Source organism: Salmo salar, chromosome 15, assembly GCF_965601325.2.
Source record: "Salmo salar chromosome 15, fSalSal1, whole genome shotgun sequence".
Taxonomy (NCBI): domain Eukaryota; kingdom Metazoa; phylum Chordata; class Actinopteri; order Salmoniformes; family Salmonidae; genus Salmo; species Salmo salar.
In genome coordinates, this window is record NC_138305.1 from 57,610,476 (window position 1) to 57,626,407 (window position 15,932).

The 15,932-nt window shown below is 44.0% G+C and overlaps 1 protein-coding gene across 1 annotated transcript; it reads left to right on the forward strand.

The window, feature by feature from the left end:
* The first annotated feature begins 8,977 nt into the window (after window positions 1-8,977).
* On the forward strand, window positions 8,978-15,405 carry fkbp3 (FKBP prolyl isomerase 3). The gene is given in 7 exon segments (NM_001141274.2): window positions 8,978-9,097; window positions 13,274-13,375; window positions 13,487-13,585; window positions 13,775-13,910; window positions 14,063-14,130; window positions 14,483-14,580; window positions 14,867-15,405. Coding segments are annotated over 7 exon segments (663 nt in total). The 5' UTR covers window positions 8,978-8,992; the 3' UTR covers window positions 14,922-15,405.
* Window positions 15,406-15,932: the final 527 nt, after the last annotated feature.

Here is a 15,932-nt window from a genome sequence, read left to right on the forward strand (position 1 = left end):
CTTCAGCTCACTCATCTTCGATCACTCACTGAGAACATGCTTTGCCAGAAATGTAGGCTAACACTCAATACACCTCTTTGAGCCCAGGCAAAATCTTATATTTTGAGATTGTCTAAGTCTACTCGTTTTTCTAAATTATTCCCAACAAAACTGTTTTTCTTTTACACAGACCCCAGTGTACTACAGCACAACAGTAGGGTTATTATTGTGCCATATGTAGGCCATCTGAGGAAGAGAAAGGGATCACTTACTTATGTGGTCATTTTTCTTATAGGTGGCGTCGTGTGACACACCAGGGACATTAACTCACTTTAAAGACTATCCCTGATAGGATGACATCACCCCAGCCTATACTGTATACCTGTGTGTGTAGGATCAGGAGGCTGATGATCCATCTGCCTTCAGCCTGTTGCCAGCTTATAGCAGTATTTTACTAGTGTTATAGCACCACTGTACAGGGCATCTCCACAGGGATTTCAGTCTATGAAAACGGAGCTACGGAGCTCTATTTGAATCTGCATCGCATTCCCAAAATTAAACCGCACCAAATTATGTCGAACTACGGAAAGAGCTACACGAACGAACCTCCGTCGAATCCGTTGCCGATCTGTTGTCAACAGCGTAGAGCCTTTAAGTCTGGTAAGAATCCACTGAAGCAGTCTGCCGGCCTTCCTTTCTGGGGGTCTATTTCTGACAATGACTAAAGCACAAACAGATTTGCTTCCAGGCTAGGGATGTACACTTTCATTAAAGAAGTAGTCGGCTACTTCTGACTAAACATGATTTTTCAGGAGGTGACCATTCGTGCCTCCCTGTTCCACCAGAACTTGTGTAGATTGACAGACACACAGCTGGGAATGATAGGCCTACTAACATGCCTGGCTCTAACCCCTCTATCCCTCTCCTTCCAGACATGGCGCAGCCTATCCAACAGCTCACATCAGACAGAGAGAGCACAACGGACAGGGAGAAAGCCCCTTTTACACTTGTCACACGCAAAGAGAAGGTAAGCTAAGCTAGCTCCTTCTGTGCGCCCTCTGTCGCCATTAGGGAAAGATGGACTAGTCGACAGGCAGTTGCTTTATATAGCCTGTCTTCTATCTGTCACACCCTGATCTGTTTCACCTGTCCTCGTTATTGTCTCCACCCCTCCAAGTGTTGCTTGTTTTCCCCAGTGTATTTATCCCTGTGTTTCCTGTCTCTCTGTGCCAGTTTGTCTTGTATGTCCAAGCCTACCAGTGGGTTTTCCCCATATTCCTGCTTTGCCTTGTCTCCTTTTTCTAGTCCTCCCGGTTTTGACCCTTGCCTGTTCTGGACTCTGTACCCGCCTGCCTGACCATTCTGCCTGCCCTGACCTCAAGCCTGCCTGCCACTCTGTACCTCCTGGACTCTGATCTGGTTATGACCTTTTGCCTGTCCACGACCATTCTCTTGCCTATTCCCTTTGGATTTATTAAACATCTTAAACTCCAACCATCTGCCTCCTGTGTCTGCATTTGGGTCTCGCCTAGTGTTATGATAGTATCCTTGGCTTGAGTTCATTGAGTTTGAGTAAACAGGGGAGAATTGTTAGAGTATTGACGCATGCCTTTGAGCCAGAGAAGATGGCTAGATACAGTATATAGGAACAAATCAGTCTCTACAGTACCACTTTCTAGGTCTCTCTCTCTCTCGCTTGCTCTATTGCTATCAATCCCTTCTACAGTGCGCTCTGTAAAGCATTTTTTCTTCTTTTGGCTGTATACTCCAAAAGTTTGGATTTGAAACCAAACAATGTAAGGTTAAGTGCTGACTTTCAGCTTTAATTTTAGGGTATTTTCATACATATCGGGTGAACCATTTAGAACTGTTTGTATGGATAATCATGAATAATGATGAGTGAGAACGTTAGACGCACACATCATACCCCAAAGACAAGCTAACCTCTCACCCTTACAATGGCAGAGGAGGTTAGACTTTTTGTGGGTCTCCCGAGTGGCACAGTGGTCTAAGGCACTGCATTGCTGACGTGGTCTTCCTGTCTGGGTTGGCGCCCCCCCCCCCCCCCCCCCCCCCCCCCCTTGGGTTGTGCCGTGGCAGAGATCTTTGTGGGCTATACTCGGCCTTGTCTCAGGATGGTAAGTTGGTGTTTGAAAATATCCCTCTAGTGGTGTGGGGGCTGTGGTTTGGTAAAGTGGGTGGTGTTATATCCTGCCTGTTTGGCCCTGTCCGGGGGTATCATCGGATGGGGCCACAGTGTCTCCTGACCCCTCCTGTCTCAGCCTCCAGTATTTATGCTGCAGTAGTTTATGTGTCAGGGGGGCTAGGGTCAGTCTGTTATATCTGGAGTATTTCTCCTGTCTTATCCAGTGTCCTGTGTGAATTTAAGTATTCTCTCTCTAATTCTCTCTTTCTCTCTTTCTTTCTTTCTGTCTTTCTTTCTTTCTTTCTCTCTCTCGGAGGACCTGAGCCCTAGGACCATGCCTCAGGACTACCTGGCATGATGACTCCTTGCTGTCCCCAGTCCACCTTGCCGTGCTGCTGCTCCAGTTTCAACTGTTCTGCCTGTGGCTATGGAACCCTGACCAGTTCACCGGACGTGCTACCTGTCCCAGACCTGCTGTTTTCAACTCTCTAGAGACAGCAGGAGCGGTAGAGATACTCTCAATGATCGGCTATGAAAAGCCAACTGACATTTACTCCTGAGGTGCTGACCTGTTGCACCCTCGACAACTACTGTGATTATTATTATTTGACCCTGCTGGTCATTTATGAACATTTGAACATCTTGGCCATGTTCTGTTATAATCTCCACCCGGCACAGCCAGAAGAGGACTGGCTACCCCTCATAGCCTGGTTCCTCTCTAGGTTTCTTCCTAGGTTTTGGCCTTTCTAGGGAGTTTTTCCTAGCAACTGTGCTTCTACACCTGCATTGCTTGCTGTTTGGGGTTTTAGGCTGGGTTTCTGTACAGCACTTTGAGATATCAGCTGATGTAAGAAGGGCTATATAAATACATTTGATTTGATTGCAGTTGCTAGCTGTGCCACTAGAGATCCTGGTTTGAGTCCGGGCTGTCACAGCCGGCCGTGACCGGGAGACCCATGGGGCGGCGCACCATTGGCCCAGCATCGTCTGGGTTAGGGGAAGGTTTGGTCGGCAGGGATGTCCTTGTCCCATCGCGCTCTAGCGACTCCTGTGGCGGGCCGGGCGCATGCACGCTAACACGGTCACCAGCTGTATGGTGTTTCCTCCAACACATTGGTGTGGCTGGCTTCCAGGTTAAATGGGCATTGTGTCAAGAAGCAGTGCTGCTAGGTTGGGTCGTGTTTCGGAGGACGCATGGCTCTCGACCTTCGCCTCTCCCGAGTCCGTACGGGAGTTGCAGCGATGAGACAAGACTGTAACCAATTGGATACCACAAAATTGGGGCGAAAAAGGGGTAAAAACATATATTTAAAAAGAATATTAACTAAAATATAAAAAAGATTAAAAAAATTGGTGGAGGTATGATATTAGTGCATCTAACTTTCTCACTCATCATTATTCACGATTCATTCAGGATTATCCGTAATCATGGTAGCATCTACATTAATGTAGAAGTGTTAAGAAACATATTATATTCTTATTTACAATACATGTGACTCCAAAATGACACAATACATTATTTACCATTCATTTCTATTGGGCACAAAATAATCTTAAACACAACCAAATCAAACAGCAAATGCATCCAACAAATGTGTAGAGTCACAAGCTTTATGTAGTCATTGTGTGCTATGAATATGGGAGTAGGTGCCGGGGTATGGTAGTAGGTGCCGGGCTCAACTGTTTGTGTCAAGAACTGCAACGCTGCTAGGTTTTTAACGAATGGTTCATCACCTAAAGGACATCCAGCCAACTTGCCCGACGAATTGAGGCTGTTCTGAGGGCAAAAGGGGGGGCTGCAACCAATGTTCACTTTAATTCTAATTAGCAGTGAACACTGAGGCTGTACCCTTACAGTTTTAGACAGTAGCCAATAGGCTATTGTGGCTATTTGAGCATAATATAGGCCTACCAACAAAACCAATGGAGCAAATCCCAGAACATTTTCACATGGAAATTGCTTTTGATTTCTATGATATAGCCTACAGTAGCCTATATGAGGTGTTCAATGCAGGTCTACATTGCATGAGACTTTAAAAAACGTTTTTACATTATCAAGGGCAAGACATGAATTCATTATTGTTTACTTGGTCTGTAACACCATTGGCCAAATCGGTGACTGTACATTGCATTGCATTGTGTTGTAAGAAACCACAAAATAGAATGTATTATTATTACCACACAGAGAATTCGACAATGTAGGCTACCCCTCTGCCTATTGGCTTATTTGTATATTCAAGCATTTCTCAAAATACAACACTGCCCCTTTAATTAAGACAAGCTTTTTACCTGACTGGCTTTTCAAAGACAGCTTGAAATGTAGCCTACACGTTTTGTGCTCTTGTAAGAGGCAGTAACTCCCCATTGCTGACCTATACATATCTATCATCCAGCTAATAACTGGCTAACTAGCAAAGAGTTGTGCACACCCGTGGCTCTGCGCTGATCTGAAAAGCGTATTCACTCGCGGGTGATTGAACGACCACTTGTGGGCTACACCCGCCAATATAATTCTACTCTGTTGCGCTCTAGCTCTGCCTACAACAAAATCACAGGCTCAATCTTGCAAACTCCCGATTTGTTTTGGTTTGTTGCATAACACGTGATGCTATTATGACCTTGCAGCCCTTCACTCATATCCAGCACCATCCGCATCCCCTGATTCTTCTTAGGCACTCCGCTGGGTGGCTTCCCAGTGTATACTTACATATTCCATGCATAGCTTGATTTGGCGTCACATGCTGCCCATATTTTGATGCCATATTTTTCAGGCTTGTTTGGCATATACTTTCAGAAGGATGAGCATCCTCTGAATGGAACAAGGCGTTCATCCACTGTAACATGAGGACCAGGATTGTACAGTAACTGTAGAATATCCATCCATTTGTCCCATAAATATCTGATTTCAGCTAGTTTGTCTCTTTCACATTGACCGGGTTTGGTATCACGGTTATACAAACGGGTGGAAATTCTACAGTTACTGTACAATCCTGGTCCTCATGTTACAGTGGATGAACGCCTTGTTCCATTCAGAGGATGCTGTCCCTTCTAGCAGTATATGCCAAACAAGCCTGAAAAATATGGCCGAGCAGCTGCACACAAACCTAAGATAATCATGTGCAATGCCAAGCTTTGGCTGGAGTGGTGTAAAGCTCGCCACCAATGGTCTCTGGAGCAGTGGAAACGCGTTCTCTGGAGTGATGAATCACGCTTCACCATCTGGCAGTCCGACGGACGAATCTGGGTTTGGCAGATACCAGGAGAACGCTACCTGCCCCAATGCATAGTGCCAACTGTAAAGTTTGGTGGACGAGCAATAATGGTCTAGGGCTGTTTTTCATGGTTCGAGCTAGGCCCCTTAGTTCCAGTGAAGGTCAAACTTAACGCCACAGCATACAATTACATTTTAGACGATGCTGTGCTTCCAACTTTGTGGCAACAGTTTGGGGAAGGCCCTTTCCTGTTTCAGCATGACAATGCCCCCATGCACAAAGTGATGTCCATACAGAAATGATTGGCCGAGATCGGTGTGGAAGAACTTGATTGGCCTGCACAGAGACCTGACCTCAACCCCATCGAACACCTTTGGGCTGAATTGGAACGCCGGTTGCGAGCCAGGTCTAATCGTCCAACATCAGTGCCCCACCTCACTAAAGCTCTTGTGGCTGAATGGATGCAAGTCCCCGTAGCAATGTTCCAACATCTACTGGAAAGCCTTCCCAGAAGAGTGGAGGCTGTTATAGCAGGACCAACTCCATATCAATGCCCATGATTTTGGAATGAGAAGCTCGACAAGCAAATGCTCACATACTTTTGGTTATGTAGTGTGTATATATGCTATAATAAACGGGATATCTTGGTAGCCAGGCTAACAAAGTATATTGTTGTTGACCGTATACTTTATTGACGCTTTAAAGCTGTGTTTACATTTCATTGCATTCATTAAATCCCTGGTTGTCATTGTTATAGTTTTTTTGCCAGTCGATGTATACTGAACAAAAATATAAACGCATCATGCAATTATTTCAAAGATTTTACTGAGTTTCAGTTCATATAAGGAAATCAGTCAATTTAAATAAATAAATGAATCCCTAATCTATGAATTTCACATTACTGGGCAGGGGAGGGCATAGGCCATGGGTGGGCCTGCGAGGGCATAGGCCCACCCACTTGGAAGCCCAGCCAATCAGACTGAGTTTTTCCCCTCAAAGGGCTTTATTACAGACAGAAATACTCCTCACCAACCAGCTGTGTAATGATCATGCTGTTTAATCAGTTTGTTGATATACTGCTCAAAAAAATTAAGGGAACACTTAAACAACACATCCTAGATCTGAATGAAATAAATAATGTTATTAAATACTTTTTTCTTTACATAGTTGAATGTGCTGACAACAAAATCACACAAAAATAATCAATGGAAATCCAATTTATCAACCCATGGAGGTCTGGAATTGGAGTCCCACTCAAAATTAAAGTGGAAAACCACACTACAGGCTGATCCAACTTTGATGTAATGTCCTTAAAACAAGTCAAAATGAGGCTCAGTAGTGTGTGTGGCCTCCACGTGCCTGTATGACCTTCCTACAACGCCTGGGCATGCTCCTGATGAGGTGGCGGATGGTCTCCTGAGGGATCTCCTCCCAGACCTGGACTAAAGCATCCGCCAACTCCTGGACAGTCTGTGGTGCAACGTGGCGTTGGTGGATGGAGCGAGACATGATGTCCCAGATGTGCTCAATTGGATTCAGCTCTGGGGAACAAGCGGGCCAGTCCATAGCATCAATGCCTTCCTCTTGCAGGAACTGCTGACACACTCCAGCCACATGAGGTCTAGCATTGTCTTGCATTAGGAGGAACCCAGGGCCAACCGCACCAGCATATGGGCTCACAAGGGGTCTGAGGATCTCATCTCGGTACCTAATGGCAGTCAGGCTACCTCTGGCGAGCACATGGAGGGCTGTGCGGCCCCCCAAAGAAATGCCACCCCACACCATGACTGACCCACCGCCAAACCGGTCATGCTGGAGGATGTTGCAGGCAGCAGAACGTTCTCCACGGCGTCTCCAGACTCTGTCACGTCTGTCACGTGCTCAGTGTGAACCTGCTTTCATCTGTGAAGAGCACAGGGCGCCAGTGGCGAATTTGCCAATCTTGGTGTTCTCTGGCAAATGCCAAACGTCCTGCACGGTGTTGGGCTGTAAGCACAACCCCCACCTGTGGACGTCGGGCCCTCATACCACCCTCATGGAGTCTGTTTCTGACCGTTTGAGCAGACACATGCACATTTGTGGCCTGCTGGAGGTCATTTTGCAGGGCTCTGGCAGTGCTTCTCCTGCTCCTCCTTGCACAAAGGCGGAGGTAGCGGTCCTGTTGCTGGGTTGTTGCCCTCCTACGGCCTCCTCCACATCTCCTGATGTACTGGCTTGTCTTCTGGTAGCGCCTCCATGCTCTGGACACTATGCTGACAGACACAGCAAACCTTCTTGCCACAGCCCGCATTTGATGTGCCATCCTGGATGAGCTGCACTACCTGAGCCACTTGTGTGGGTTGTAGACTCCGTCTCATGCTACCACTAGAGTGAAAGCACCGCCAGCATTGAAAAGTGACCAAAACATCAGCCAGGAAGCATAGGAACTGAGAAGTGGTCTGTGGTCCCCACCTGCAGAACCACTCCTTTATTGGGGGTGTCTTGCTAATTGCCTATAATTTCCACATGTTGTCTATTCCATTTGCACAACAGCATGTGAAATTTATTGTCAATCAGTGTTGCTTCCTAAGTGGACAGTTTGATTTCACAGAAGTGTGATTGACTTGGAGTTACATTGTGTTGTTTAAGTGTTCCCTTTATTTTTTTGAGCAGTGTAGTTCTCACTCCTATTTTCATAGCATTTTATATTTTCATCAGTAGACAGACACATGTGATATATCAGTCAGGCCTAAACCAGGTGTTTATAAACCTCAGGTAATGTGTTCATGGTTTCTCGACTATTATTTCAGCAACAAACTGTAGTAGGAAGGAGTCAATGCAAAAGTAGTCACTAACATTTGTCTATTTTTGTTTTTACAAAAGATAAGTAAAAAAAACTGTTGTCTGTCTATAGCTTTGCCTCTTGACGGAATACAACTTATTAACTGCTATACAAAGATTTACCACCAAAATGTTGTAAATATTTTTGTAAGGGATTCACTGATTATACAGACTAAGGTGGGACTCTTTAATACACTTCAGTTGTGGAAGAATGAGTTTAGAACACAGGCAAAGCCGGGGAAAAGGACTGATATGGTTTCTCTAACACATCTCTACCACAAGGTGGCATCGGAAGGAATTTGATTTACAATAAATTGCAACCCCATGCACGGTCTTGAAGAACATGTCCATATATATAACTGACCACATTATCACTTGCAATTTTCTTACAGGTGGTTTCATTAAATGCACATTATTAATTTGCAATATTCAACATGAATATACACATTGTATTTTCTATTATTTTTTTATGAAAAAAATACAAAGAACTGCATCAAATGTCAGATTTCTTTGTCAGATTTTGCAATCAAAGTCGAAATAATTATTTTCTGGTCCTGTAAAATATATTTATTAAGCAAAGCACTAATGATGATGATCTCCCTTTGCACCAAGGCAAGCCAAACCGCAAAAAAATACAGTTTTTTTGCAGGTTAGGGGAATTTAAGCAGCAGGTTATGAGACGGAGGTTATGGTTGGTGTTAGGGTTGGCGAAAATGCTCTCCTAACCTGCTACGAAAATCACTTTGTATCGAAGTGGAGTGAAAAGTGTCCCAAAGACTTTACGCCTCCGGTCCTCCCACAACGGAGGTGAAAGTTCAGCAGTGCGCCTTGTAAAATGGCGGCTGAATTGACTAGAGAGTGGAGCGATGAGCAGCTCAAAAGTGATGATCTATCCAAAAAAGACGTTATTAAGTTCATTCAGGACAATGCGGCCCACTCGGTATGTTTTATGTTTGATCAATGCATGCATTGATTTAACAGCACTAACTAAAACGCCATTGCTCACTTTTAGTGCGCACGCATGGTGATATCAGTTACCTCCGCATTGGCGCACCACTGCCAATTTAGCTTGATGCTAGCTTGTTAGCCTAGCATGTAACAGTTCAACATGGCATGCATGTATAGTCCCATTCGTTCTGTATATCACCGTGCCGTGTCAAGTTTTTTGATACGACTACTTATTTAACTTTGAATATATTTTTCGCCGTTGGGCCAACCGGTAGCAAATGCGTTATTGCACCAGACCGTAAACAACAAGCTACGAATCAGAGATGGTGTTAGCCCGGTGTTTTGGGTTAGTCTGGTTAACACCTCAAATCAATGTGTAGGCTAAACAGTAACATGCTTACGTATAGGCCTTTCCCAACAATGCAGAATATATTGAGAAAATATTTGAAAAAATATATATAATAAATACACAATGGGCAGTGGTAGCTTGGTTATATACATAGGGTATATTTAGGTAGGTACAGTACATTCGGAAAGTATTCAGACTCCTTTACTTTTTCCACATTTTGTTACAGCCTTATTGTAAAATGTATAAAATATTTTTTTTCCCTCATCAATCTACGCACAATACCCCATAGCAATAAAGCGAAAACAGGTTTTTAGAATTGTATTTTTTTTTTTACGTATTTATATAAGTATTTAGACCCTTTGCTATGAGACTCGAAATTGACCTCCAGTGCATCCTATTTCCATTGATCATCCTTGAGATGTTTCTACAACTTGATTGGAGTCCACTTGTGGTCAATTCAATGTATTGTACTTGGTTTGGAAAGGCACTGTCTATATAAGGTCCCACAGTTGACAGTGCATGTCAGAGCAAAAACCAAGCCATGACGTAGAAGGAATTGTCTGTAGAGCTCAGACAGGATTGTGTTGAGGCACAGATCTGGGGAAGCTTACCAAAAAATGTATGTAGCATTGAAGGTCCCCAGGAACACAGTGACCTCCATCATTCTTAAATGGAAGAAGTTTGGAACCACCAATACTCTTCCTGGGAGACTAGTAATGGAGGGAAAGATGAACGTAGCAAAGTACAGAGAGATCCTTGATGAAAACCTTCTCCAGAGTGCTCAGGATTTCACTTGGGTGAAGGTTCACCTTCCAACAGGACAACGAACCTAAGCACACAGCCAAGACAATACAGGAGTGGCTTCGGGACAAGTCTCTGAATGTTCTTGAGTGGCCCAGCCAGAGCGTGGACTTGAACCCGATTGAGCATCTCTGGAGAGATCTGAAAATAGCTGTGCAGCAACGCTCCCCATCCAACCTGACAGCTTGAGAGGATCTGCAGAGAAGAATGGGAGAAACTCCCCAAATACAGCTGTGCCAAGCGTGTAGTGTCATACCCAAGAAGACTCGAGGCTGTAAACTGCTGCCAAACGTACTGAGTAAAGGGTCTGCATGCTTATGTAAATGTGATTTTTACGTTTTTATTATGAACTCGGCAGCCAAAAACCTGTGGAACGGTCGTTAAGACACTAACAGCTTACAGACGGTAGGCAATTAAGGTCACAGTTATGAAAACTTAGGACACTAGAGAGGCCTTTCTACTGACTCTGAAAAACACCAAAAGAAAGATGTCCAGGGTCCCTGCTCATCAGCGTGAACGTGCCTTAGGCATGCTGCAAGGAGGCATGAGGACTGCAGATGTGGCCAGGGCAATAACTTGCAATGTCTGTACTGTGAGATGCCTAAGACAGCGCTACAGGGAGACAGGACGGACAGCTGATCGTCCTCTCAGTGGCAGACCACATGTAACAACAGCTGCACAGGATCGGTACATCTGAACATCACACCTGCGGGACAGGTACAAGATGGCAACAACAACTGCTCGAGTTACACCAGCAACGCACAATACCTCCATCAGTGCTCAGACTGTCCGCAATAGGCTAAGAGAGGCTGGACTGAGGGCTTGTAGGCCTGTTGTAAGGCAGGTCCTCACCAGACATCGCAGGCAACAACATCGCCTATTAGCACAAACCCACCGTCGCTGGACCAGACAGGATTGGAAAAAAGTGCTCTTCTCTGACCAATCAATCAATCAAATGTATTTATAAAGCCATTTTTACATCAGCCGATGTCACAAAGTGCTATACAGAAACCCAGCCTAAAACCCCAAACAGCAAGCAATTACATTCTGTTACATTGTAGATCTCGACATAACCAAATAGTACTTAGTTCTACTTTTGTTTTGATATTCTGCACTGTACACAATGCACTCCTCTACCCTTTTCTTCTAGCCTACATTCAGTCACAACAACCTTCACCAGAGTGGTTTGGATGATATAGTGCATCACACAGACGGGGTGAGAGGAGGACAGATGTATCGCCCTGAGTCAATTATACAGAGAGACCAGCCCTCCAGTGATAGCTACTGACGAGTCGCGGTTTTGTCTCACCAGGGTTGATGGTCGGATTTGCGTTTATCGTCGAAGGCATGAGCGTTACACCGAGGCCTGTACTCTGGAGCATGATCGATTTGGAGGTGGAGGGTCCGTCATGGTCTGGGGCGGTGTGCCACAGCATCATCGAACTGAGCTTGTTGTCATTGCAGGCAATCTCAACGCTGTGCGTTACAGGGAAGACATCCTCCTCCCTCATGTGGTACCATTCCTGCAGGCTCATCCTGACATGACCCTCCAGCATGACAATGCCACCAGCCATACTGCTCATTCTGTGCGTGATTTCCTGCAAGACAGGAATGTCAGTGTTCTGCCATGGCCAGCGAAGAGCCTGGATCTCAATCCCATTGAGCACGTCTCGGACTTGTTGGATCAACGGTTGAGGGCTAGGGCCATTCCCCCCAGAAATGTCCGGGAATTTGCAGGTGCCTTGGTGGAAGAGTGGGGTAACATCTCACAGCAAGAACTGGCAAATCTGGTGCAGTCCATGAGGAGGAGATGCACTGCCGTACTTAATGTAGCTGGTGGCCCCACCAGATACTGACTGTTACTTTTGATTTTGATAATGTGTTCAGGGACACATTATTACATTTCTGTTAGTGACATGTCTTTGGAACTTGTTCATTTTATGTCTCAGTTGTTGAATTATGTTCATACAAATATTTACACATCTTTAGTTTGCTGAAAATAAACGCAGTTGACAGTGAGAGGACATTTCTTTTTTTGCAGAGTTTATTTATATTTGCAAAAATGTATAGAAACCTGTTTCTGCTTTGTCATTTTGGGGTATTGTGTGTAGATTGGAGATAAACAAATAATACAAATTAATACATTTTAGGATAAGGCTGTAACATAACAAAATGTGGAAAAAGTCAAGGGGTCTGAATACTTTCCAAATGCTCTGTAGATATGTACATGTGTAAAGTGACTAGGAAACAGGATAGATAGACAATAGCAGCAGTGTATATGTCGGCGTGAGTGTGGTGGTAGAGTCAGCGTTACTGCAAAAAGGGTCAATGTCGATAGTACGGGTAGCCGCTTGCTTGGGGTAGAAGCTGTTCATGAGCCTTTTGGTTCCAGACTTAGGTACCGTTTGCCGTGCGGTAGCAGAGCAAACAGTTTATGACTTGTGTCTTTGACAATTTTTAGGGCCTTCCTCTTACACCGCCTGGTATAGAGTTACTGGATGGCAAGTAGTTCGACCCCTCTGTAGCGCGTACTACATAGTGCAAAGACGCTGTCGGTGTGTTCAAACTGTTAGTTAGCCCTCTGTCTTCCGTCTGTTTTGCATGAACATGCTGTAATATGGCTGCGTGGGAACCCAAACCTTCAAAGTTTTTACAAATGTTTATGTTTAACATTTTTGTTTTGAAGAAGATAAAATAATGTTGCACTGATATGAAAGATACATTATGTTTCCAAAACCGTACTACAAGCTATGCATGTTTAATTGCAGTCGGGGCTCTTAACTTCCCTGGCCAGAAGATACCTTCATTAATAGATACAAAATGTAGTTAGTCTATGAATGGGCTCGCTAACCTAAATCGACGTCATTATGTCCCATGAGTCACGTCAGCCAGGCTTGTTTTTTGGTCGCCAATTTTGGGAAATAATAATAATGCAAAAGCATCAATTTGCACCAAAGGGTTGAGTGTTGCTTTCATGCCACAACTACCCTCTTTGACGTCATTACTTTTCTTTTCCAGTTTCTTGCCGAGCACAAGCTGATGGGAAATATCAAGAATGTCGCAAAAACGGCGAAGAAAGAGCAACTGATTATTGCCTACAATGACTTGTTTGAGAGCAAGGTAGGTGGACAACATGGATGGAGTGATGTATATTTTAGAAGCATATGGCATGACATTATAAGATGTGAATTATGAATGATAAGATCGTTTTTTTGTTTGTGCGACTAACAGAGGTTTTTAGGGTCGGAACCCATTGAAGATGTGACAGAGCATGTGAAAAATGTGAAGATTGACGACAAGCCCAAAGAAGTTGTGGAAGTCGTGGATGAGGTAAACGACCCATGTTTGAAAAGCTTTTGATTCAACGTTTCCCGCTGAAATAAGCATCAGGGTAAAAGTGTTGAACAAAATTGAACAAATCTCGAAGTTACTGCAACTCCACTACATCCAATTTCCACTGGTTGTCAGAATAATTGTATTGTTAAAATGGTCACTTGTGTTATGCATTTGAATTCCCAGGGTCCTCCTAAGTTCTTTAAGTCTGTGCTGAAGAAAGGAGACAAGACTAACTTCCCTAAGAAGGGAGACAATGTGAGCTGTTGGTACACTGGCTCCCTGGAGGACGGCACAGTGTTCGACACCAACATCCCTGCAAGTATGTTTTCTCTCTCGTACACATACATGCAGACTATCTCTGTCTCAAACACACATATTGTCACTCTGTCACACACACTCCCTTCTCCTCAATTATCTTTCTCTCATTAATACCAATAATGATTTGACTTTCCTCTGTCCTCCCCTCTCCAGCTGCCAGAAAGAAGAAACAGAGCAAGCCACTGAGCTTCAAAGTTGGCCTGGGCCGGGTCATCAGAGGGGTAAGACCATAGAGAGATTGATGTTATATTTCGGGCTTCTGAGTGGCGCAGCGGTCTAAGGCACTGCATCTCAGTGCAGGAGGTGTTACTAATGTCCCTGGTTTCAAATCCAGGCTGTATCACATCCAACCGTGATTGGGAGTCCCATAGGGCGGCGCACAATTGGCCCAGCGTCGTCCGGGGTAGGCCGTCCATTGTCAATAAGAATATGTTCTTAACTGACTTGCCTAGTTAAAGGTTAAATAAAATATATATATGTATGTATGTGCCTTATTGCAACCATTTCCCTTGTGAAAAATAGATTGCAACAGTTATCACTAAGTCTTATGAGAAATAATTTTTTTCTCCACAGTGGGATGAAGGCATCCTAACGATGAGCAAAGGGGAGACGGCCAAACTGGAGATTGAACCAGAATGGGCCTACGGGAAGAAGGGACTTCCTGACTCAAAGTATCCTTTACATTGGAACATCATATTTAACTAGGAGATTAAAGTCAAGAGGCTTCACTTTCTGCTATGTTTTACACCACCAGTGATGGTCAGAAAGATTGCCAATCCTCCTAGAGGAGTCTTCTCCTGTACAATGGCTCTATCATAGCTTTGTCGATACTAATTGAATTTGAGCTGGATTTCTAACCACTAAGTCTTTTAAAGATGAACTATATAATGAATGTCTCCCTCTTTGAATCGATATGCAACTGTTTCCTGTGTGCTTCCTTAACTCTCCCACCACCAGAATCCCACCCAACGCAAAGCTGATCTTCGAGGTCGAGCTGGTGGCTGTCGATTAACGTCAGAAACCAACTCAGCATGCACTTCTCTCCATGGACGGGGGAAACGCAGTTGTCACCAGATGGCCATGCGCAAAAGGACAGAAGTGGCTTTCATTGTCAGAACTTTGAAGAAAGAATCTGTAATATATTGTCTTAATTTACGTTTAAGGTTAGTCTGGTTGTTTCAAGTCTTTTTCTGCTTAAGCCAAGTTCTTTATCATTGTCTTGGCATGTTTGGCATATTGTCTGAAGCAGGAAAAGACATGGGACCCGGTTAGGGTTATTTGTGCTGAGTTAAGTAGGTGCTTTACTTCTGTCCTTTCCAGCATGGTCAGATAGTGACGACTGGGCAACACTGTACAGACGGGGCATCCTTTCTGACAAGTTACACACCGCAGAGGAAAGCCTCTCAGGATATTCTGTTTTATTCCAGTTTTTTTGTTGTTTTTATTGCATGTATAATGTTCTTGTAAAGATTAAACCAATTTTGGAGACTAAATTGACATATGCATCTGAAATCTTGTTTATTGTGCACATTCAGTAAGTGTTTGAATGGTCAAGAAAACTGGGCATCAGGGAATGGTTTGGAAGTAAGTTCCTACACTTGAAATAAGACGTATGATCAAGTTTCAATGTCACATGCACAAGTACAGTGAGACGCATTTCTCGCATTTCTTTTCACTGAACATTGTAAATATGTTCCTGGAACTGAATGACCCTGTATATAGTATGCTTGCTTTCTTGTTCCTCTTATTTCTAATTTAAATTACTTTGAGTGTTAGATTATTGATTCATGCATTGTTGGGTTTGGAGCTTGCAAGAAAGGCATTTCACTTGTATTTGTGCATGTGACAACTTAACTTGCGAGTTCCAATGGTATGTCATCAGATGTCATACCTGTCATTTTTAACCTGAAGGTGGGCTTTTCATGTAGTAGTAGCACACAATTGCCCTCTGGGCCACAATATATATATATATATTTTTTTTTAAACAGCTCTGGTTCTGTTGACAAACCTTGTGCTTTGACTC